The 24,228-nt window shown below is 52.7% G+C and overlaps 1 protein-coding gene across 6 annotated transcripts; it reads right to left on the bottom strand.

The window, feature by feature from the left end:
• Positions 1–1,177: 1,177 nt before the first annotated feature.
• On the bottom strand, positions 1,178–23,986 carry ARAP3 (ArfGAP with RhoGAP domain, ankyrin repeat and PH domain 3). 6 transcript variants are annotated; one of them, XM_074360838.1, is made up of 33 exons: positions 23,831–23,986; positions 21,692–22,232; positions 21,515–21,576; positions 21,295–21,406; positions 17,768–17,968; positions 17,555–17,624; positions 17,170–17,290; positions 16,896–17,080; positions 16,711–16,817; positions 16,265–16,464; positions 16,081–16,166; positions 15,748–15,930; positions 15,454–15,589; positions 14,714–14,830; positions 14,108–14,255; positions 13,892–13,994; positions 11,870–12,089; positions 11,111–11,174; positions 10,725–10,888; positions 8,669–8,881; positions 8,301–8,406; positions 7,198–7,345; positions 6,838–6,906; positions 6,075–6,149; positions 5,862–5,976; positions 4,044–4,172; positions 3,831–3,964; positions 3,501–3,583; positions 3,372–3,407; positions 3,177–3,240; positions 2,940–3,077; positions 2,690–2,728; positions 1,178–2,207 (listed from the first exon to the last, which is right to left on the bottom strand). In XM_074360838.1, exons 2-33 carry the CDS (start codon positions 22,213–22,215, stop codon positions 1,725–1,727), a joined length of 4,635 nt encoding a protein of 1,544 aa, XP_074216939.1. In that variant the 5' UTR covers positions 22,216–22,232; positions 23,831–23,986; the 3' UTR covers positions 1,178–1,724. The 6 variants fall into 6 exon arrangements, with proteins under 6 accessions (XP_074216939.1, XP_074216940.1, XP_074216937.1 ...); XM_074360839.1 differs by lacking the exon at positions 2,690–2,728; XM_074360836.1 differs by having other exon boundaries at positions 16,265–16,817.
• Positions 23,987–24,228: the final 242 nt, after the last annotated feature.

A 24,228-nucleotide genomic window follows, 5' to 3' on the forward strand; every position in this document is an offset into this window, starting at 1 on the left:
GCTGCAACCCACAAAGACTCGATCACCTCTGGGGTCTGCCCTTAAGGTTCTGCACCCCAGGACTTGCACTGCTTTCTGAGGATACGCACACCCTTTCCTCTTCCTCCTCACCCATCTGTGGCCCACATCTCCTCACCACATCCCTGACTTGGAAGAAGCAGTTATCTGTGGCGCCAAATTCTAGATTCACATTTCCAACAGCTCACTGACAACTACACTTATCTAAGTAAGTACCTCAAACTATTTTTTTTTGTTTTGTTTTAAATGGAGGTACTGGGGATTGAACCCAAGACCTACTACTGAGCTTTTTCCCTTCCCCCTGTACCTCAAACTTCTAAAATGGCTCCTTCAGTCTGATCCTTCCCCAGTCACCTCCCCCAGGTAATATACTAAATGACACCACTCTATCCAGGTAAGAAAGTCAGAAACCCAGAGCCAGTGTGCCCTTCCTCCTGCCCCCACATTCCATCCATCAACAGGTCCTATAGGTCCTACTTCTAAAAAAGATCTCCTACTGATCATCTTCTCTCAACTTCCAGAACCATCAGCCTGACCCAAGCCCCCTTTATCAGTCTCCTCGTCTGATATCTGGTCTCCTTGCTTCCAGTCTTCCCTGTATAACCCATGGTGCACAAAACAGCCAGAGTGATCGACCTTTTTTAAAAAAAGGAAATAAGATCTCATCACTCTCTTCCTTAAAGCTCAATGCTTCAGTATAAAATCACGGCACACAAGGCTGTGCATCATGGGGCCCCTGCCGATCTTTCCCCCTTCAGCCCAACTCTTCTCCTGCTCCCTGCTCACTGTGCTCCAGCCACTCCAGCCTCCCTGCTCTTCCCCTAAAAGGCCAAGTCTCTTCCCAATGCCTTCATGCCTACTGCTTTCCCTTTCCTTCTGTAGTGTTCCTTCTCCCAGCCCTCCACCTGCTTGGCTTCTTACCCTTACATTTCATCTCTTCACAGAGGCCTTCCCCCTCTACAAGCACGTCACTTTGGTTTTGTTTCTTCACAGCACTGATTTTGTGTAATTTCTGTTCCTCCTCTACAATGGAAACTCCATTGTAGCAAGGACCTCATCTCTTTTGTTCAACACTATATCTCCAATACTTGTCACCAGTTAGGTGTCCAGTATATAATTGTTGAATGATTGATTAAATGAATGAATAAGAAGAATGGCGAGCTTTTGGTCCCAAAGTTTATTAACAGTGACCCATCTTTTTTGGCTCCTCTTTGCCCCAGTTCCCAACCCCCTTTAATCTCCTCACTCGGGGGCTTCACTGTAGTCCCTGAATGTTGAAGGTGGGGTAGGATAAACTTGGAGATCATTCAGATATCTGGCTTCCAAATCGTTCATTAATGCAGTCAAACCATTCTTTTTAAACCCCAAATCTCTCTCAGAACCCCTACATATCAAATGTATAAAGCAGGAGTTGCCCTTATTGTGGGAAACTATGTGGGGCTTACAGTGCTAGAAACAGTTTGATGTTCACGTCTCTCCTTGTTCGGTTACTTCATGGTACAGATAAGTCAGCAGAGGCCCAGAAAGACGCCATGACCTGGCTGTCTTTGAGCAGGACACAGCCTCCGGAGCCGTCAGTCCTTCCACAGCCCCACACTGGATTCTAGAGTCTTTCCAGCCAGGGCAGAGGATGCTCCCAGCAGTGTCTGCCATGGAGAGAGCTTGGGTCTTTGGTTACCTACCCCCTCGGACTCTTGGTCCCAGAGTCATGTGAGGGGCTGGCTGCGGGGTGGACTGGAAGCACAGGGAGCTTGGGTGGGGAAGCTGGGCGTCTGTGTTGGAAGGCTGCTGGGGCTCAAAGGTTGGGGGCTGGAGGGCTGAGAGGGGCTGCCCAGGCCTACGGTGGTCTCTCCCTTCCTCAGAATGAGGTTGCTGAGCTCCTGAAGCAGCTGTTCCTCCAGAGACCCACGTGCCTGGAGGTTCTTTGAAGGGGGGCCTGGAGGGGGCTCAGGCGGTCTCTCCTCCCAGCCCAGGGGGCCTGCCTTGGTCAGAAGGGGTTGATCAAAGGACCTCTGGTTGGTGAGGGGGGTCTCTGGCTTGGCTGTCTGCTCCCTGGTGGTGGAAAAGGAGGTGGAAGTGTCCTCAGTCAACTCGGGGAAGGCCCCCACTTCCTCGTACACTGGCTCCTCATACACAGGCTCCTCTAGTTCCTCTTGCTCCTCCACAGACTCCTGGGATGACTTCATTGGCTGGATGGGAATGGGGTAGCCGGAGGCAGGCACAGAGTTAGAGTTACTAGATTATTAATCGCTAACATATTTTGAGCTCTTCCTCTTGACCAGATGCTGCAAAATACTTTGCATATATGATGTCAAAAACAACTCTGAATGATGGTTGCACTGCAGGTGAGTGAGCTGAGGTACAGAGGGGTGAAGTAAGTTGCCCAAGATCATACAGTAAGTAAATGGCAGAGCTGGGGCTTGAACCCAGGTCAGTCTGCCTCTAAAATGCATTCACTTAACCACTTCCTTTCTATTTCTCAGATCCTGTGGCCACTTCCCCCTTTCCTCACCACATCCTACTATCCCTTGTTTTCCTCATTCCTTCTGGTCCATGCACACACACTCACTGAAGGCCTGCGTCAGGACAAATGCAGAGAGCACAATGGCTCAGGTGGCACAGAGGGACACAGAGTTGACAGGCACACAGCTGGGACAGGCACAGTACTCACAAAGAACATGGACAGGGTCCTCCGGTTGTGAAGTCGCCTCTGGGCACAGGTAGGGTGGGGGTGCAGGGAGGGAGAGACAAAGAGACACAGACACAGTAAGGCCTGGCAACAAGAGGTAAGGGTGGAGCGTGGGGGCACAGAGAAGGCAGAGGGGGGCACCAGGCTGGCAGGCATGACACTCCCTCCTGCGCTGTGGCCAGGGCATGGGCAGGGATCTGGAGGGGGTCAGAGCAGGCCAGGGGGACCTCACCAGGGTCTGGTTAGCAGAAAGTAGGGTGGCCCCACTGTCATCCCCACGGATGGGCAGCAAAGGCATGGTGCCAAACTTCTGATGGGCAAGGTCAGAGGAGGAACGGCGTCGTAATACCACTGGCTGCTGGTCATCGTGCTGGAGAGAGGGTGAGGGATTGGTGCGGGTGGGCATGGGAGGTACTGAGGGGTAGAGGTGGGCCCACAGACTTTGCCCTCAGCTCTCTTCTTCCCTCACCTGGGCCTTGAGGATGCTGGTGGTCCAGTCCCACATCTCATCCTCGTCAGTGCAGGACAGGTGGCTGGGGGTGATCAGAGGGGAATCAGGAGAGGAGGGGGTCACAACTAGAGGGATGGAGGATAGAAAAAGCGAGGAGGTAGAAGACAGGGAACCCAGCTGGGCCAGAGGAGAAACCAGGCAGGAGATACTCACAGGTGCATCTTCTCCAGGATCAGCGTGAAGCCCCACCTGGGAGGCAGACAACAGTGATGGGTGGATCAGAAAGGCAGAGGGGTGACGGCAGGAAGGGTCTAGGAGTGTGGACTGGGGAAGAAAACTCACGGGGTGGGAGGCTTGAACTTCTTCCGGATTCCCAAGTAGACCTTGGCACCTTCCAAAGGCCACTCCCGTTCTGGTTTAGAGCTCTGAGAACATGAAGGCAGTTAGTGAGGTTGAGAGGTGAGAAAGAAGGATCACGGTTAAGGAGGTCAAGAAGCCACAGAAGGACTGGGGTTGTGTGAGGTCAAAGGGTCACAGAGGACAAAGAGCTGGGGAGCAATGAGATTGATGAGAACGTGGGCTGTGGCGTGAGAGGGTCGGTGCAGTCCTGGCTCCTCCCACGCAGCCACCCGGCGCTCCCCCCTCCCTTGACCCCGCCCTCGCCCCGCCCACCTTCTTCTCCTTGAGCAGCAGCAGGCAGCGGCCACGCAGCAGAAAGAACCTCTCCTGGAAGCGGTTTCCCAGCAAGCGGGGCGGCTCCTCCCTACACCGCAACAGCCCCACCCGCGGGCTCTCACGCCGGAGGCCTGGACACAGATGGGCAGTGCTAGGTGGAGGGTCCCGGGGAGAGGCCTGGGGGGTGCTGGGCTGAAGAAGGAGGCTCACCTGTGAAGAGGCAGCCGGCCTGGGCCAGAGAGACTTTTCTCAAGAGTAAGGAGGCTGAGCAGGGCTCTGGGAGCTGGCACCATTGTAGGGCTTGCTCTAGGACCCTTTCCTTGGGGTGCAGTGGCCGCTCTAAGGGGGCAAAGTCGGCGTGAGTATCATCAACCAGATAGTCATCCCCAGCCTGGAGCCCCCACTCCTCACCCACCAGTTATTGATTCGTCCATCCCACCATCCAGCCATAGACATTCATTTAACACTGACTATGCCAGGCACTGGCTGCCCCAGAGATATAGCATTGAGCCTGAAACACACACCCTGCCTTTATGAAGCCCACAGCTTCGTGAGGGGGCAGAGTAAAACAGGTAAGTAAACGAGGTAATTACAGACAAACCATGATTTTGAAAGAAGAAATAAGAAGCTGAGAGAGAGTAACAGGGCAGCTACTTAAATAGGGTGATTAGGCAAGGCCCTTCAGAGGAGACATTTGAAGATGAATCAGAGGCCTGAAGGATTAGGAAGAAGCAGCCATGCTGAAATTGGGGGACTAGGGGGCAGGGGAAGACTTCAGGCGTGACAAATGCAACAACAAAGGCCCTGAGTTAGGAAAGATGTGCTTGAGGAACTAAACAGCCAGTGTGGCTTGAGTGAAGACAGTAAGGTACATGAGATGAAGTCTGAGAAATAAGCAAGAGCCAGACATTCAGGGACTTGTGGGCCATAATAAGGAATTTGAGTTTTAAGTTCAATGGGAAGCTATTGGAAAGTTTAAACCATGGGAATGGCATGATCTGATTTATGCTTGAAGTGCTTCAGTGACTCCTGGGTGGAAAAATGGATTGCCAAGAGGCAAGAATGGAACACTGGCCAGCAACTCCCTTTCTGGGGCTGTACATTTTAGTGGTTGATATGGGGGAACAGAAAGATAACGGTGACTTCAACTAGAGTGGTGGTAATGGTGGAGATGGAGAGAAGGGAAAGATTCAGATAGACTGGAGCACTAGTTGGCTGTGTTGGGTATGAAGATGAAGGAAAGGGATGAGACCCAGACACCCAAGTGTCTGGGTGAATGGTGGTGCACTGACTGAGTTAGGGGAAACTAGGAAATGGCTCCAGCTTTTTGTTACGGGAAGGGGCTGGAAACTGAGTTTGATCTTAGACGTTTTATTTATTTTTTAAAATATTTTATTTATTATTGTATTATTTAATTACTTTATTTAATTATTATTATTGTATTATTTACTTTATTTCAGTAGGAGCAGATAATTAAATTTGTTTACTTTTTGAAGAGGTACTGGGGATTGAACCCATGACCTCTTGCATGCTAAGCATGTACTCACCGCTTGAGCTATACCCTCCCCCCTAATCTTAGACGTTTTAAATTTGAGATGCTATGAGATGGACCAGTGGAAGTGTCAGGTAGGCAGCTGGATACGTGAATCTGGAGCTTGGAGGAGAGAGAAAAATGTGGAGGTGAGTTTATTAATTGCATTTAGAGCCATGGGAGTGGACCAGCTCATCCAAGGAGAAACGTAGACAGAGGAAGGAAGAGTCGAGGATTGAGCCCTGGGTCTCTCCAACATTTGGAGTCTGGGCAGAGGCGAAAGAGAAGCCTCCTTTGAGGTGGAAGGGAACCCAAGGGTTCGTGAGGTCCACGAAAGCCAAGAGATCAGAGAGTATTGAGAAAGAGGGAGTGACCAGCCACGTAGAATGACCCCTCACATGCATGAGGACAGTGTCCATTGTATTTGGTAAGTCCGAAGTCTTGCTGACTTTCACTCCACACCACACACACACGCACACGTGCGCGGTCATACTCACCAAGCTCCCCATGCTCTCGAATCTCAAATGTCACCCACAAGTCCGTCCCAGCTGCTGTCCCCCGAATCTCCAGTACCTGGTTAGTCAGCTCCTCGGCAGTCAGTGTCGGGGACACCTGGGGTCAGGGCAAGAGCGGATGACCTATGCCAGTCTGGCCGATGCCCCTGCCCACCTTTGTCTTCTCACCTCCCCTCCGGTCCCCTCAGGACTGACCTTCAGGGTGACACAGTTATCTGGGAGCTGCTGTTCAATGAAAACCTCCATGATGAGGTCTCCAGCCTGGGACAGCTGAGGGGAGGTGTAGAGAAAACAGGAGGACACAAAGGGTGCAAAGAATCAAGGTCAGAGGACTCCCCAGGCTGCCTCATGAGCGCTTCCCCAACAGAACTCTCCTTCCAACCCTCACCCTCAACATTGTTCAGGCCTTTAAAAGAGAAAAAAATCTCCAGGCATGGCGGGACTATGTACGGAGGTTCCCAAGGCAGCGCAGTAGTGCTTGGGAAGATAGGTTTGGAGTCAAACTGTATGAGTTCCAACTCTGCCACTCGCTACAGTATGACCTTGAATAAGGAAGCCTCCAAACCTCAGTTTCTTTATTTGAAGACATCAGACTACCGACCTCATGGAGTTGTGTGATGCTAAAGTGAGATTACAGGTACTTGGAATATAATAAGCCCTCAGCTGTTGGCTACTGTATTTATTACTATTCTCACCTCTTGGTCTAACTTAGCTAACTCTTCCTTGAATCGCTTACACGTGGAACTGAAGTGTGCCTGCAACCACTGTATAATGAGGAATCCTCATGGTGGAATATATGGAGCAAATCCTAAACCAAACCCCCTTCCTAAAGCGCTCCTCTCTTTGGGTTTCCTGTGTCCCAGAGAGCTGAGGGCCAGTGTCCAGGAGCAGAAGGTCAGCTTCCTATCTTGATGTCCCCTCCTGGCCCACTCAGGAGTCTAGGGTCAGGGCAAGTTACCTGCACATCCTTCCAGGTGGTGATAAGACTGACCTCCAAGTCGATCTGGGCTACCTGATCAGGGTCAATCTGCAGAAGAGCCAAAAGGGAGTGTGTGCATGGGGTGGGGTGGGTGCTGGGAAAGGAGGGAAGCAGGGAGAGGTATGTAAGACCAGAGTGCCTATAGGAGGGGGTTAGAGGCCAGAAGAGCTAAGAACCAATGGGGCAAGGGCGTTAGGAGAAGGTTTCAGGAGATTGGGGCCCAGGGCTCTGGGAAGTGTTTCCTGAGGCCTTCAGAGGGCTAGGCTGGGCACTTGTTGGGGTAAGCATGATCCAGAGTTCAGGAAGATGGACTGGAGGTCAAATGTCAGGAAAGCTTACATCAAAGACAGAGATGTAGCCGTCGATGAGTTCCTGCAGCACCCGCACCTCGTGCTCCCCGCGCCCGTCCGTCTGGAACACGCTGGGTGCAAAGAGCAGGGCCAGGTTCCGCGTGCACATCTGGTTCAGAGCTGCACACTTCTGTACCCTGCAGAGGGGTGTGAGGGTCATGAGGGATGCAAGCTTCTGCTCACTCATTCATTGACCTATCCATTCATTCAGAAAACGTTACTAAGACCTTACTGGATGCCAGGCCCTGGGTGAAGCACTTGGGATACGGCAGTGAGTTAGACACAATCCTCAACGTGCTCCCAGTCTAGGGGAGAGACAAACTTATACACAGGAGTCAGAAAATTTTTTGTGTAAGGGGACAGATAGTAAATATTTTAGGCTTTCAGGCTATACAGTCTGTCACAGCTCAACTCTGCTGTCGTAGTGTGAAAGGAACCATGAAAAACATATAAGTGAATGGGCATGGCTTTACATTTTATGTACACAACTTTACAAAAATAAGTAATAGGCTGGATATGGCCCACAGGCATAGTTGTCCAGTCCCTGTGATATAGTGTAATCAGTACAGCACAGCTGGGTTTCAGCCTAAATCATTTAAAACTGTCTCCCCGATAGACTGGTAAAGGTAGATCTGCATCTTATTCTTCCCTGTGTATCCAACATCTAGTCCTTTGCCTGGCATGGAATAATAAAACAAAAATAATACAATAATAAAACAAAATAATACTGATGGCTCACCATTTCTGAACACTTACTATGTACATGCCAGCTGTTACAGTAAGAAGTTTACAAGGATTATCTCATTTAACTTTTCTATAACCTAGGAGGTGGTGCTACTGCTTCCTTTTACAAATGAGGAAACCGAGGCTCAGAGAGAGCAAATAACTTACCCAAAGGCACACACTAGAATAGTGGAACCAGATTTAAGCTTAGATCTATCTGACCCCAAAGTCTACACTATGAAACTTTATGCTGTGACATCGTCACTTAACAACTGTCTGTGTGATGCATGAGTGAATGTGAGCAAGGGGGAGGGACACAGGTGACAAAGGGTCAGTGAGGGAGTCTGCAGGGGGTCTGGCTGGACTGACCGATAGAGATGCCCAATGAGGGTGGCCAATGTGCGGCGGTTGACCCGTGGCAGGCAGCCAATCACTTCTTTGTATTTCTCCAGGCGCTGATTCTTCTGGGGCAGCTCTGTGGATGTAATGGGCGAGGCTCAGACAGGATCAGGGAAGGGACAGTGGAGGGATTTTTAGAGACACAAACCCAAGATGGATGTGTCACTGCTCCCTCCCCACTCTGCCCTGAGCTGAGGGAGATCTTTCAGTGGGAGGAGTTCTGGGGAGGGGAACTACCCAATCTCACAAGGGAGCCTCCGGGATTCTGTGAGGGGAGGGTAGAGTTCCTGACTGGGTCTTGGTTGCCCGTGAGGAGTTCCTAGGGATCTTGGGAGTACCTGCAGCCTCCCTCCAGCGAGGCAGTAAGCGTGCAGAGGTCACGGGGTCATCAAGCTCCCGGAAGAAGCGTTTGAGCGTGTCGGTGACATCCTCCACAAAGTGCTCCCCTGGTCGGAGCTTCACTGACCTGGCATCTCGCCGGAATTCAGCCAGGAGCCGCAGGCTGCGGGCACGGGCACCCCCTTTCCGGTACACGCCCTCCAGCCGGAGCCCTGAGCACAAAGCATCTCGCTCACTGCCCAAAGACCCACCACCACCCACCCAGCACCCCATCCATGACCCACTAGGTGGTACGTGGCTGTTGTGGGTAGGAGGGTCAGAGAGTTAGAAACCAGCCTCCACGGTCTTGCTTCTCAGGTCCCTACTCCAGCCCTCATCTTCAGAAGGTCCTTCCCTAACCACCCTATCACACACAGCAGCCCCATCACTCTCTATCACCTCACTTTTCTCTTTAAATAGCACTGTCTGAAATCACATTACACTCAGTCCTTGTTATTCACGGGTTCTGTATTTACAAATTACCTGTTTGCTAAAATTTATTTGGAACCCCCAAATCAATACTTGTGGTCCTCTGTAGTCATTTGTGAACACGTGCAGAGTGGAGAAAATTTTGAGTTGCCTGATGGACATGATCCCAGCTAAGGTCTGGTATGGTAAATAAGTGTCATTTTCATGGTATGCTTAAAGCCACAATTTTTTTTTCATTCTTGTGCTTTGTTTCTTTTTTTGGTGATTTCCCTGTTTAAAATGGCCCCCAAGTGCTGAAGCGCAGGAAGGCTGTGATGCGCCTTGTGGAGAAAATACATTGGTGTCAGATAAGCCTGGCTCAGGGCTGAGTTAGAGTATTACTGGCTGTGAGTTCAAAGTGAACAAATCAACCATATGTATTTAATAAAGCATCTTTAAACAGAAACACACATAAAACAAGGTTACATGTTGATCAGTGGATGAAAATGCCAGACTTTTCCAGGAACCTGACCTTGTGTTTCCACTGGTCCAGCATTCACTGATCCAGTGTTTTCAGTGACTTCGTAGAATATAACGACCTCAAATAACGAGAACTGGCTGTATTGGTTTTCTTAATTATTACCCATCTCTCCCGTCAGTCTCTGAGCTTCATAGAGCCTTCCTCATTCACTGCCGTATCCCCTGTGTCTGGCACTGAAAGCAGCTCACTAAGTATCTGTTGAATGAAGAGTGGCGGTGCAGGGGCTGTGGAGGAGCAGGTACGAACACCCACACTCTCTCCGAGGCTTTTTCACAGGGCCCCTGACTTCCATCCTCCTATGAACACGAGGAAGGCTGGGAAGGGGACAGGGGTCTAGTGAGTGGGGGGGAAGTCAGGGTATGAGGCCATTGCCAAGGCGTGGAGAATGTCATTAGCCACTGACTATCCGTTGTCCATGTTGTAAGTATAACTATTTGTAGATGCATGGATGTGCCTTTTTTTCCCCTTTACTGTCCTCCTTTTTCTGTGAATTTTTCTTCTCAAGAATCCAGTCTTCTAAAGAGTGTTTGCTGGGGGAAAAGATTCAACTAGGTCCTTACTTGGGAAAGAGAATAAAGCAGAGGCCAAAAATTCACAAAGAATTCTGGGAACCACTTGTGTGGCTGATCCTTTGTGGCCAGAAAACCTCCCACACAGAATAATTCTGCTCGGACCCTCAAGGATTTTGCTGCACAGCTTGGCTCTTGCCTTGTAGCTGCCTCCTCTTTGTTCTCCATGGTTCTGCATCTCCAGTCACAGTTCAGTGCCACACTCCTTCCATGCCCACGCCCCAGTAATAGCTGCTTTGGAACACACTACCTGCCAGGTCCCACGCTAAGTTATCTCACTATCGCAACTATCCTGGAAAATGAGACTGTTAGTAGCTCCATTTTAAAGATGTGGGAACTGAGGCTCAGAAGGGCAGCTTGCCAAGGGTCATACAGCTGTTGCTATCAGGCTGCAGTCTCTGGAGGCACAGCTTTTGAAGGCAAGTCACATACACACACCCCTGCCATGCCCATGTTCCTCATCCCCCACTGGCTCAGTATCAGCCGGTATCCACTCACCATGCTGAGTGACAAAACTGATGCAGGCATCCACGATGATGGGGATGTCACCTCGGCTCATCTGCTGTTCCTGCAACCCTGTGCCTCCCCCGCCAGCTGCCCCTTCAATGGACGCGTTCCACGCTGCGAAATCCAGCCGGCCCTCTGCCTGCAGATAGAGGGTCCTGAAACCGAAGAGACCCGAGTCACAGCCAGCTCCAGGGGAGTCCTCTGAGCAGCCCAGACTTCCCAGAGCCACCAGCAGGGGGCAGCAACACCCAACTCAGACAGGGTCCCTGAACTAAGGAAGTGACTTTGAGGAAGTAGGCAGTGGTCCAGCAGGGTGGAGAGGGTGGGCTGTGTTCTAGAAAGAGGGGCCCAGAGTCAGGTGTAGGGACAAGACATACCTTCCTGTCTCCACCAGAACCAAATGTTCTTTCTTTTCTGGGGTGTCAGCTGCTGAGACAACACCTGGGAGGAGAATCATCAGGTGTTATCATCATTGTCATCTTCATCATAGTGACTAATGTTTCCCAAGTATTTAAGGTATGCAGGTTCCATGCTAGGAGCCTTACAAGCAATGCTGCACTAAGTCCCAAGTTATATACCATTATCCCCATTTTACAGGTGACACCTTAAAGTTCAGAGAGGTTAAGTAACTTGCCTCAGATTATTTGCTGTAAAATGGTAAAGTGGAGCTGGAGCTCAGGTTTCTTGTCTCCAAAACCTTGAGATCCTACACTGTTCCTCTTTTAGGATGAAATGAGAGTTCCCAGTCCCCAACTAGCAAGGACTCCAAATAATGATAGTAACAGTAACATTTATACCAATCACATTTATTGAACACTTATAAGATGCCTCCTGACAGGTTCTGTGATAAGTGTTTTATATACATTGCCTTACTTGAAATTCATTACAACCCTATTATTGTGCCTAATGTGAAGGTGAGGAAACTAAGGCACAGACAGGTTAAGTAACTTGTTCAAGGTCACACAGCTAGGATGTGATAGAGGCGTGGGGTCTAAATCTGGGCAATTTGATTCCAGAACTTGTGCCTGAATCCACTATGTTCTGCTGTTTCTCATAGGGACCCCCAAATAGATGAAAGTCCACTTCCCACCCTGCCCCCACAGCCACCCTTCATCCCTGTCCCCACCCCTGCTCACTGATCTCCTGTAGCCGCCGCAGATGCACCAAGTCCTCAGGGGCTGGGGGACCAGGGCCTGATGCTGGACACAGGAAGAGGTGGTCTCCACGAAGAAGTCCAAACCCAGACAGCCAGAGGCCAGGGGCTAGGGCAGTATGGGAGGGGGACCGCAGCCACAGGCGACCCAGCCGCAGCAGCCCAGGGCCCAACAGTTGGTGACAGCTCAGTGGGGAGAACCACTGTGAGGCGGGAGGAGGACATAGGGAGAGAGGAGGATGGAAAAAGAGACAAGGGGTGGGGGAAAGAAGTAAGAGTAAGAGGGACATGGAAAGGCAGAAAATGAGAGAGAGAGAAAGCAAAAGAGAAAGAGGAATGAAAAGGGATGGGAGAGAGGGAAGGAAAGACCAGGAAAGGAGATAGGAGATGGATAGAGAAAGACAGGAGAGAAATGCAATTCAATTTGATTTGCTTCAGCCAGCACAGAGAAGACCCCTGTGTGGCAGGCAGTCTTATGCCCTTAACTGGGATGTGGGGATAAGACAGAATGAGTAGCCACGTGCTATAACTGAAGAGTCATGATGCCCTGGGAAGTCCCACCCCTGAGGTGCCGGGGAGAGGCTTTGTGGAGAAAGGACCATTTCAGATGGACCTCAAAGCAGTGCTTCTCAATCTACCTGTGGCTGAAGGAACAGGAAGTCTTTTTAAAAATTACCAATCTGTCACTAACCAATACTTTGAATAAAAAAAAAACAATAGAACTAATTACTAGAAGAGTAAAATGAAAAAAGACATACAAAATATAAATCCCCAATTTTTATAATTAGATTCCACACATAAAACCACTCCATCCAATTGTTATGAAGTATTCTAAACGCTAACTCTCAAGCTCTGTACTTAGCCTATCCTTGGGCCAGGATCGGGAAGTGTCTGCAGACCACACTTGGCGTCACTCTGCCTTAAAGGATGGGAGAGATTTTTGGAAAGTAGGTAGTAAGAGGAGACTTGGACCCAGCTATGAGGGCCACGACAGAGCCCTTAAAGGATATGGGGACAGCTTGGTATGAGGACTTGAGTGGGGTCAGAAGCCAGAGCAGTGGCACATTTCCTAAGAGAAGTGTCAGGTGCAGAGATGACCTGCTGAGGTCAGGAGAAGGCCCTTGGACTTCAGCAAGGGGAAGTCACCGGCCACCTGCAAGGTAGCATCTCAGAAGAGTATGGCGGAGGAGGGCAGTCGCAAGGGGTTAAGCCAGAGCACACGACTTTCTAAGAAGTTGTCAGGAGGGCACCGGGGTGGTGAGCTGAAGGTGGAGCAGGGTTGAAGGAAAAGCAATTTAAGGATGGGAGCAATGGTCATTATTGTTGCCATGACTACGTCAACACCCACAGATGGAGGGCTTGCTGTGTGCCAGGCGGGGGGGGTGGGGTGGGGAGGGGAGACTTGTGTGTCACTTAATCCTCAACCCTAGCAGTTGGGCCTTTTTACACCCACTCTATCCACTCAGCTGGAGGACTCAAAGATCTGACTCTAGAGCCTGAACTTTCCATTCAAGGGGGAGAGTGCAGGATGGAGAGAGACTGGCTGGCCTGGGAGTGGAGAAGCTGGGATAGATGAAGGCAGCTTTGCCTCCGGACTTGGAGAACTGGGAGTTGGGGAACGGCAGCAGGAGTCAGAGGGAGTCTCTCTGTGGGAAGAGGCCCAGCACAGCGAAGTTTGGCTCATGAGCTTGGAGACAGAAGCCTGATTTTGGTCCTGGGCTCTGTTGCCTCCTAGCTCTGTGACCTTGACCAAGTGACTTCATTACTTCTGAGACTCAGTTTCTTTAGGTGTAAAATATTAATCCTTACCTCTGAGGGTTGTGAAAATTAAATAAGATATTGAGTGGGTGGCGTTTAACACAGGGCCTGACAGAATAATTGCTTGGTCGATCTTAGCTGTTAGTGGAAGGGGTAGGAGTGGCTCTAGGAAAAGGAGAGGATGGGGTGGGGGCAGGTGGAGACAGGGAAACCATGAGCTGTTAGGAAGGGGTCTTGGCTATCTCACCTTGCCCACGGCACTGGTCCAGGCCTCCAGGCTGTCAGCTCCATCTGTGCCAAAGTGCTGGATCCTTCCCCCAGTGAGGATAAGCTCAAAGGAAAAGGGAAACCTTGAGACAAGAGAGGTCAGGGAGGAGAATGAGGGTGAGTGAGGGGGCTGGCAGGCTCGGGATCAGGAAGGGAAAAGGGAAATTCAGGGAGCATGTAGGGGGGGTGTTGTTACCTGTCCAGGTCACTTGGGTCAGTGGGTGGGGGGCTCACACCCAAACATACAACATCCTGGGGCTGGATGAGGCTGAGAGGTTCAGGGCTGCTTTCTGACACAAACATTTCCAGAGCTGCACCCAGCACGCACCACAGTCGGGGGGGAGCTAAGAGGGAAACTGGTGGTCAGCAGGCAGCAGGCCTCTGTCCCCATCACCCTTTGTCCAAATCCCCATTTACCAGATTCTTATTCTATGACAAGCTTTTTGCCTTTGTGTGATCTCAAGTAATCTTCACAGTGACCCTATGAGGTAGGTATTATATTCACTCCTGTGTTACAGATGGGGAAACTGAGGCTCAGAGTTTGAATAGCTTGCCCAAGCCATGTGGGTAGAAAGTAGCAGGGCTGGGATTGGACCTCAACAGCCTGACTTCAAAGCACAGCCTCTCAACTATCACCCAGTGCTGCCGCCTGGCATCGTCCCTCTCTGAACCCCAGCACCCAGCCCACTCCAGGGCATTGCCCCTTTCCCATCCCAGTCCTCTCCTCCATGGCTCTCTGTGGAACACTCAAGTGTATCCTGATTTCTGCCTATCTCCTCCCATCCCTTGGCTCCCTTCTTACCATCTCGGCCCCTGCGAGGGGGTGGGGGTCCAGCTTTGTTGCTGACGGGACCACAGTACAGAAAGCTGCTGTAAGTGGCAGGCACCACCACCTCGTTGTACACACCAAGGGAGGAGTCTGTAAGGAGAAGTGGTCAGATCAGGCCAGTGCCATGGAGTGGATTGTCTACCTTGGGGAAGGGATTGAATCAAAGAAGCAGTGGGACCCAACTCCATTGGCAGCATGGCCAAGTAGAGCCCAGTGGGGCTGGATGCCTCACTACCCCGATTAGAAAAGAGGGTGGCAGGGAGTGGTGAGGCTCCTAAGCCAGCCCTTGTCCAGTGCCTGTCCCCCACCAGCCAGGCAACAACAAGTCAGCTCTGGGTGGAGGCCTCAGAGCATGGACCATTCTGTAAGTGTCTTGGCCCCTGACTACTGGGGACAAGCCTCTTTGAGATGGTCATTTCTAGGATCAGACTGCCCCTGGGGAGGAGAGATCTGGTCTACAGGTTGACCCTGTCAGGGGTAGGCCAGCACTACCACCTCTAACATCCAGATCCACTCCAGACAGTGGTCACTGCTGGTCATTTCAAAACATCAGGAAATAGGCCCTGGAGGATCTGGAGGGCTGGGAAACTGCCCAGGCTGGGCCACTGTGATGTGCTGGGTGAGGAGTAATTGGGGCCCCTCAGAAAAACTGACGCACTGGCTGCAGCTTAGAATTCTTGCAGAGAGAAAAAGGAGGCATTTGTGGGGATTACCTGGGGGCAGGAGACCAGGGAAGCTACCATTGAGGGCTGAGGGGGACCAGGGCTCCTCGCCCTCAGAGGCCTCCACACACAGGAGCTGGGTCATGTTCTTCAGCAGACTGGGTCCAGCTACAGCTGCACACAGTGCCTGCAGGGAGAAAAGGGTCTCTGTTAGCCCAAGACGCAGCCCCGGAGCCCTGGGGACTGTCCTCTTGCCACCAAAAACAGCACCCACTCCAAGTTTAGGCATCTCAACTAGGAGATTGCTTTCCCCCCTCCCCTTCAGCCCTAACTTTCCCCCACTACCTGGAGAAGCTGGCTGTGATCTGGATACTGAGGGTGGGGCTTCCGGAAGAGACCTAGCCGGTATTTCCGGGAGATGAACTCTCCCCGAGGGCCAGGGGTGGTATCTGGATGCAGCCCCTCACCTGGGGGTAGTGCCCCTGCCCAGAAGCGGTTGGCACGATCATTTCCCAGGACGATGAAAAACTGCAGGAAGACAAGGGGCAGAGGCAAGTGACAAGAACTCAAGAGTCCCCAGACATTCCAATCCTGTCCTCCAGCTGGACCCAAGGACTTTTTTGCATGCTCTCCTTCCATCCCCTCCCCCAGCCACTTCTCCCTCTTCAGACTCCTCACCTGCACTATCTCATTACTCCAGACACTTGTGTCCAGCTTCAGGCTCTGCACCTTGGAGATCCCAGAACCCAGGGCCCGATGTTGACCTGTTAGGGTGGGAGAGGCACGTGGCATCGGTATCCTGAGCCCTCTGGCCCCAAATCCCCTCCTCCTCCCCATTTCAGCTAAAGGCTCTGGCCCTCACCTGCACACTGCTTGCAGATGACCACCCCCAGGTTGACAGCGGCCCAGTCTGGGCGGGAGGCCCCACAGTCCGCACAGTGCCGGTTTGCCCGATTGGACCAGATCTTCTCAGCCACCTCGTAGTCAGACAGGGTCTCGGTTACTGCTTCCTGCAGAGCGGCCGCCCAGCTCTGCCGAGCCCCCCCAGACTCGGCTGTGAAGCTGAGGGGTGGACAGCCAGTCCGTGGGCATGGACAACCCCCCATCTGCCCCACACCCCTGCAGGAGCCACCACAGGCCATACCTGGGCCAGCCCGGACCCTCCTGACATCCTTGATCCCATTTACCAGACTCCTTTCAGTGCATATGCACTGATAACCTACAGAAGAGGCTCCAGTCCTTTGCACCCCTAGGGTCTCCCTCAAAAGTCTTGCCCCCAGCATTGCCTCCTGCCAGTCTGGGCCCCACCTGAAGCAGCGATGGGGCGTGAGCAGGTCGAAGCTGCGACTCTTGGTCTCCCGGACACTGCAGCCTTGCAGCTCAATGAAGCAGATCCCGATGCCCAGAGAGAAGGCCTGACAGGGTCAGGGCAGGCACAGTGAGGCCAGAATGGGCTAGGTCGGGCCCCTCGGCTCCGGCCCGGCCCTCCTTACCTGCTCACTCTTGTACAGTGCCAGCTCTCCAGGGCTCAAGGCAGCAAACACCTTGGCCTTATGCCCACGCAGCTCCAGCATGCCTGTGCGGAGGGGTCGGGGCGGCTGCGGGGGCCGAGGATGGCCCAGGAGGCGCTGCTCCTTCAGGCAGGATTGCAGAGTGGAGCACCACGTGTCCCGCTGAGCTGGTCGGGGATGAGGAAGCAAGTCAGTGGGCTGTGTGCTCACCCGGCCTCCCCAGCCCTGCCCTGACCCGGGGAGCCCTGGCCCTCACCCTCGCTCTCTGTGCGGAATACGAACACCCTCTGGCCGGTGATGACCTGGAACTTGTTGTCCTTGCTGCTGCGAGTCATCTCGATGGCGGTCAAAGGGATCACACCCTTGGGGAAGGGGTCCTAGAGGGACAGCCCATTGACCCATGAGAACAGGAACTTAGCCATGTGTGCTGACCCCAGGGGCCAGTACCAACTTTTAATGAGATCAGCACTCATTCCACAAGCAGTGGGGTGCAGCTGCTAACCTAGCTCCTTTAGACTCATCAGTCATGTGATGACTGCCTCCCCACCATGGGGGGATTGGCCTTCCAATCCCGAGCCACTCTCAGCCCTCCCTCTCCCTCTCCCTCTCCCCAGGTCCCACGTAGCATCTCCTAGACCCACCTTATCACTGCCAAAGTACATCAGACTCCTCCCATTGAACTGTACAAAGCGCCTCTGGAAGACGTAGTTTCTGGGGAAGGGAGGGGCTGAACTTAGTAAGTGGTAAAGGCTGCATCCCAGGGGCTCCTAGGATCTGGGAGCACTTGGGACCTGACCTCCACCACCACCACCCAGCCTCCCGCCCTGCCTCCCTTCCCTTCTGAGCAGCCCCACCCCTGAGGAGAGAGCTTGTCTAGCCAGCCACTGAGCAGGGGTGTTGGGCGGTCGGCCGTGGAGGAGAAGCTGGCATAGGGTGAAATGAGGTCATCATTGGTCTCTGTGTCCAGAGTGGGCAGCGAGAGGCTGGAATCCCCGGGCAGCTCAAGGCTGGCATAGCCAGCATCCTCCCGTGCCTCCAGATCCTGCCTGCTGAGCCTTGTGGGGGACAAGACAGAGAGGGACACACATTAGACTCAGTTCCCTGGCCATCTTCACCACAATAACTAGCAGAATGCCTGGCAGGTACTGGATCTGCTTTTTAAATGAGAATGGAGCAGGGGGGAACGTATGACTCAGTGGTAGAACACATGCTTAGCATGCACGAGGTCCTGGGTTTAATCCCCAGTACCTCCATTAAAAATAAATAAATAAACCTAATTAGCTTCCGCCTCCCCCACAAACAAAAAAAAATTTTTTTTAATAAAAATTAAGCAGAGGAACAGGGAGGTTGGGAACCCAAAAGATTAGCATGGAGCTTCTTCCCCAAACACTTGGGTTCTTCATTCAAAAAATTTCAGTCCCTCTTCTCTGCCATTAGGATTACCTGGTGGAAAAGTTGGGGGAGGGCTGTGTAGACAGCTTCCTGCCACCGCTGCTCGTATCTCATTAGTAAGTCTTACTGCCTCTCTCTCCAAAAAGTTCTTGCGTTTCTCTCCCTGAACCAAGCTCCCACTGGTTCTCACCGAGGTGATGTGAATTGCCTAACTGGTCACCTGCTTCTACTCTTTCTCGCCCACTGAACAGCCATTCTCCCACCGACACCAGAGTGCTCTTTTAAGAATGCAAATAGGGTCATTTCACTCTCCTGCATGAAACTCTGCAATAACTTCCCATTTGCACTTAAGATAAATCCAAATTCCTTACCAGGGGCTGCAAGCCCTTGTACCATGAGACCCATGGCTACTCCCCTGACCTCATCTTGTATCACCCTCACCTTGCTTACTATAGTTCAACTACATTCTCTCCTCTAGTTCAGGGCCTTTGCACATGCTGTTTCCTCTGCCTAGAGCATGCTTCCCTGGGCTGTTTTTTCTGATCCTTCTGGTCTATTTTCTTAGAAGGTCCTCTGCTATCCTCTGTCACTTTCAAGTGGTTCCTATCTCCGCTGCACAAAACCACTTGGGAACTCTAAAAATACTGGTATATGGGCCCTATACCAAATACTTAATCTCTGGGGACGGGGCCCAGGCATCTGTCATTTTAAAAGTTCCCCAGGCTGCAGTGCAGTTAAGGTTGAGGAACCACTACTTTACCATATTTGTTCCCTACCTCACTGAAAAATTGAAGCAATCAGATGGGAAACCCCACAGACTCCCAGCGCCTCATCTGCCCAATTTCACACACACACTGCCTTCCTCCTGCTACTATAATGAGTAGCCCGGTCTAAAGCCAGTCCATCCTTTGGGCACTTAATCCTAGTCCTCGCACCTACACAAGAACATGGGTCCAGGCTTTCTCCCCTTTCTCTCCCTGTATCAGCTAATTTTCCCTCTCTACCAGATCAGCCCTAGTCCCCTATAAACATGGAGTATTCCATGCCATAAAAAACCTCTTCTTTTTTTTTTTCCTTAATGGAGGTACTGGGGATTGAACCCAGGACCTCATACATGCTAAGTATGTGCTCTACCACTGAGCTATACCCTCTCCCCTAAAAACCCCTTTTTTTGACTCCTCTCCCACTATCAATAATCACTCCGATTCTCTGCTCTTCTTTGCAGAAAAACTGCTCAAAAATAATTGCCTTCACTTTTCTAGCTCCTCTCCTCCTGTTCTCTCTTGAGTCCACTCTGACCCAGCTTTCACCCCCACCATTTGTCAAGGTCCTATGTGACCTCCATGTGCCAATTCCAAAAGGCCAATTCCCAGTCCTCATCTTACCCAACCTCTCAGCAGCGTTTGACAGAGCTGACCCCTTCCTCCTCCTTACACAGTCTTCACTTGGCTCCTGGGCCATCACATTCTCCTGATCTTCTTCTACTTCACTAACCATTTCTTTTCAGCCTGTTTTGCTGATTCTTCCTCTTCTCCCAAACCCCCTGATACTGGAGTGTGCCAGGACTTTGATCGTGGTCCTCTGCTCTATGGACACTCACTCACAGCTCCATGTGAGCATCTAAATGCTGACAACTCACAAATTCAGATCTCCACCTCAGATCTCTCCCATGAACTCCAGACTTGGAAATTCCATGGTCTATAATCTAATCTACTCCCACGTGCCCCTGCTTTATGCAGAGTCTTCCCCATCTCAAACCATGGCAACTCCAGGAACTTTCAGTTGTTCAGAACACCACCGTCAAACTAAGCCTTTGAAATGTGGTTGTTTTGTAGTTACAATGCATCTCACACCAGACTAGCCACATCTCATGTGTTCAGCAGTCACATGTGGTTACAGACTACCACACCGGACAGTGCAAGCTTAAACTGAAACCTCTAAAGTCATTCTTGACCACTCTTTTCTCTCATACCCCAAGGTACTAGGACAGTTTGCCTTCAAAATATAACCAAAATTCAACCACTTCCCACCACCTCTACTCCCATCACCCTAGCCTGAACCGTCTCACCTAGATCACTATAAGAACCTCCCCACTGGTCACTCTGCTTCTGCTTTTGCCTCCTACAGACCATTCCCAACACAGCAACCAGAGGGATATTTAAAATGAAAGTCAAAACCCTTCCAATGGCTGGCTTCCCATTTCACTTAGAGTAAAATCGAAAGTTCTGACAAGGGCCTACGGGATCTGGCCCCTTCCATCTCTCTGATAGGCATCCCTTCCCACTCCTTCCATCCTGGCCCATTCTGCTGCTGCCAGTCCAGCCTTGTCAAGGCTACCGGATCCCCCTGGGCACATGGCCTCCTTGAAGCCTCTATTCTGGCCACTCTTCCTGCTTGTAACACTGTTCTCCTAGAAGAGCAGTAACTCCCTCATCCCCTTAAAGTTTTGGCTTGAATGTCATCTGCTTACCACTCTGGCAACTCTTAATGGGAAAACTGCAGTCCACACCCCTCCCCAACCCCCACCACTCCATCCCAGCCCTCTTACCCTGCTCGGTTTTTTTCCCACATCACTTACCACATTTTGACATACGGCAGAACTTAGGTATTATAGCTACTGTTAATTGACTATCTCCCAACAAGGGCAGGGATTTCTGATCTATCCCAAGTATCTACAACAATCCCTGGCATGCAGTAGGTGTTCAATAAAGATCCTTAAATGAAAGAACAAAAAGGACTTCTCCCTATTTTAAATTAGATATTCATTTGTTTGTCCACCTGTTTTATTTCCTGTCTGCCCCACTGAGTCACAAGCTGCCTGAAGAGGGGGGCTGGGTCTGTCATAGTCATCCTGTATCTTGAGAACCCTGCCGGCACACAGGGGACACTCAATATACATTTGATAAATAATGATGTACATGGCCGCCATCAGCTCAGCTGCTCCTCAAGCTTCCCCTCTTCCTGCCATCATCACCCTGTGGACACTCACCTGTGTTCAGCCCTGTCCTGACAGACACCTCTGACTTCTCTTCTATCGGGGGCCCCTGAGACCCCCACAGGCTGGACACCGTAGTACAGGCAACCAGGGTCCATGATGTGCACTGGCAGGGAGAGAAATGGGGGAGACAGGGAAGAGGAGATCAGGTGGGAGTGTCTGAGGTCCTGAAGGGCACTGTGCCTCTTCCCCCAACCCATGAAAACCCACCTACCTGTGCCCGTTGTGGGCCTGAGAGCAGGGGTGGGGGCAGCAGTCTGGGAGCTGTCTGGGGCCCTAGGGGAAAGGTCTAGTGGTCATTAAGGGAGAGAGAAGGCAGGACAAGCCCTTATGCCCAACTCCTCCCTGCTCCCACCCAGCACTGGCTCTCCAGGGAGCCAACCCCACTCACATGTCCTGAGCTGGCTGTGCCCCGCCTCTTAAGTCCAGACCGAAGTAGATGGCATTGGGCATCATCTCCATAGTATTTAAGGCTGAAGGCTGCTCCGAGGAGGAGGTGGGGACAGGAGAGGACCTGGGGCTGGACTCTGGGTTCTTGGATGCTTCTGGTCTCCAGAGGGCTGGACTCAATCCAGGCCTCTGGGTGGTGGTGGAGCCACTGAGCCCACCAAATACTGTCCTGGGCTTAGGCACAGGCTTGGTGGGCTGGGCTTGGGGAGCTGGGCTGGGTGATGGCTCCATGGCACTATCCAATCGGGGATCCAGGGAGACCTCTGCAGTGCCAGCCTGCAGCAGGCGCAGAATGCGTTTCCGGTGCCCTGTGGCGCTGATGCCCAACTGCCTCAGCTCCTCGGGGCCCAGGCCCTGGGCTGCACCCGCTGTAGCCAGGCCATGCTGCCGGAACGCGTCTGCATACTGCTCCAGGTGCACCGTGGCCAGCCACACAGCGATGTCCAGGTCCTGAGGGGCAGCCATGGGGGCTCAGGCCATTGCTGGGGGGAGGGGCAGGGTGAAGGGAGGGCTCAGGCTGAGATTCCCCCTCCCTGTCCCAAAGTCGGAGGCCTGGACAGGGGATACCAGCCTCCAGTCTTCCTCCAAAGAAAAATGACCAGAGGCCTGTGATCTGGAGGCAGAGCCATCCCACAATGTCAGACAGGGCTTTCTCATTAGAGGAGAACTCCTTTATTTGCAGATGAGGAAAATAAGGCCCAGAGAGGGGACGTGGAGTGCCCTAGGCAAGTCAGTGGTACTGTTGGCCCCCGCCCTCCCACCCACCCTGGATCTGGGTTAAAGCTCTGCCTCTGCATTATTGCACACTCCCCAGACCCCGCAGGGGCAGGGTAGAGGGGGGTGGTAGGGAGGAGGGGGCCCATGATGTGGCCTGATTCACTGTGGCATAAAGTGGGGACAGGGGCAGCTGTGGCACAAGAGGAGAGGGGAGCTGCAGATCCCACTCCCACTGGTTTCCAGAGCTGAGGTACAGGCTCGGGCCATCTTAATCCTGGTCATTCCCAGTTCCTCCTCCTCTTCCACCTATTGTCTCTGCTCAGACTTCCTTCCTGTCCCTCCAGCCCTGGCCGCCCCCACATCCTGCCTGCCTCGGTCAAGCTGCCCAGAGAGCCCTAAGCAGTACCAGCATGTGAAGTCCTAGCTCTGGGCAGAGGCTACTTGTGGAGTGAGGATGAGATGGAGAACCAGGCCAGAGAGATGAGGGACCAGAGGCCAGGGGTACTGCAGGGTCTCCACTCCCCACCACCTGCAGCCTGTTCACACACTTGTTCGCACACAGGAGCATCCACCCTATATGGATTCCGCCATGTGAAATGACATCCCCCTACCTCTGCTTTCTTCAAGCCTTCCTTTTCTGAGCCTTCCTTTGCCCTGCCCACATCTTTGGACTCAGGTCTCTGAATCCAGCCTGACCCTGATCCTGGTCTATTACCTAGAGTTATCTTGGATTCTGTTTCCCTGAGTTTTATCTCTACTCTGCCCCTGTCACTACCCCACTCCATCTCCATTTCTTCCTCTAAATCGTTGTCCCTCTTCTTGTTCTGCTCTCTGTCATTGAGCCTCTCCTTGCCGCAGTCTCCAATTTTAACCAGATCTTCGGTTGTATGTGTGTCTCTGGTCATCTCTGACTCTAGGTTTCTGTCTCTCTGCCTCAACGGCTCTCTCCGTTTTTCTCCTGCGGGGTCCTGAACAGGCCGCCTCCTCTCCCCAGCATCAGTTCTGGCTTCTCTCTGCCTCTCTGCGGCCGGGCCCCCTCCCCAAGCTAGGCCCTGACTCAGAGCCCAGTTTCCCGGTGACTCAGGCCCGACCCGAGGGCACGGGACTGGGAACTAGGAGGTGCGCGGGGCAGGAGCGCGGGGGGCGGGCCGGGCAGCTCCGGGCAGCACGGGCTGCGACAAGGGAGGGGGCAAGGAGGGAGGGGGCAGAGGCCGGCAACCGGAGGGAGGGGCGGGTCGCGGCGAGGAGGGGGAGAGGGGAGGGCCGCCGAGGCGGAGCGGGCCGGGGATCCCGCGAAGGCCCTCCAAGAGATGACGGGGAGGAGTCTGGGAGGCCGGGGGCCCCGGGGCGCGGGGGTCCTCACCTCAGTACGCGGCCGCCGTCCGCTCCCCGGTGCCCGCCGCGCTGTCCGAGGCTCCGGGTCCGCTGCGCCGGCCCCGCCTCCCCTCTGCCCTCCCCCGACGGGGCCCAGCCCCGCCCCGCCCGCCGGTTCCCTCCGCGGGGCCCCGGCCACTCCTTGTGCAAGCGACGGCCTTCAAATGGTTTGGGCTCCTTACCCAACCGCTGCGCTTATCTCGGGGCTTGGCCAGCTCTGCCTCTTTAGGGGCCAAGAAAGGGGGGAGGACCGGAACAGGGTTGGAAGCCGAGACAGCTTTAGAGGGACAAAGAGGCAGAGACCAGAGGAGATGGGGACAGGGGTAGAACCTGAGAGAGAGCGCTTCGGGGGTCAGCTTTGCATTCTTCTGGCTGTTCCCTCCCTTC

Source organism: Camelus bactrianus, chromosome 3, assembly GCF_048773025.1.
Source record: "Camelus bactrianus isolate YW-2024 breed Bactrian camel chromosome 3, ASM4877302v1, whole genome shotgun sequence".
In the NCBI taxonomy this organism is placed as follows: Eukaryota; Metazoa; Chordata; class Mammalia; order Artiodactyla; family Camelidae; genus Camelus; species Camelus bactrianus.

Excerpts from the sequence above, each read along its gene's own strand:
- ARAP3 (XM_074360836.1), bottom strand. The coding sequence starts at position 22,215 with ATGGCTGCCCCTCAGGACCTGGACATCGCTGTGTGGCTGGCCACGGTG. Across the intron at positions 17,081-17,169 it reads ATTCCGCACAGAGAGCGAGG|CTCAGCGGGACACGTGGTGC; the intron begins GTGAGGGCCAGG and ends ATCCCCGACCAG. Across the intron at positions 3,078-3,176 it reads CCAGCATCCTCAAGGCCCAG|CACGATGACCAGCAGCCAGT; the intron begins GTGAGGGAAGAA and ends CCCTCTCTCCAG.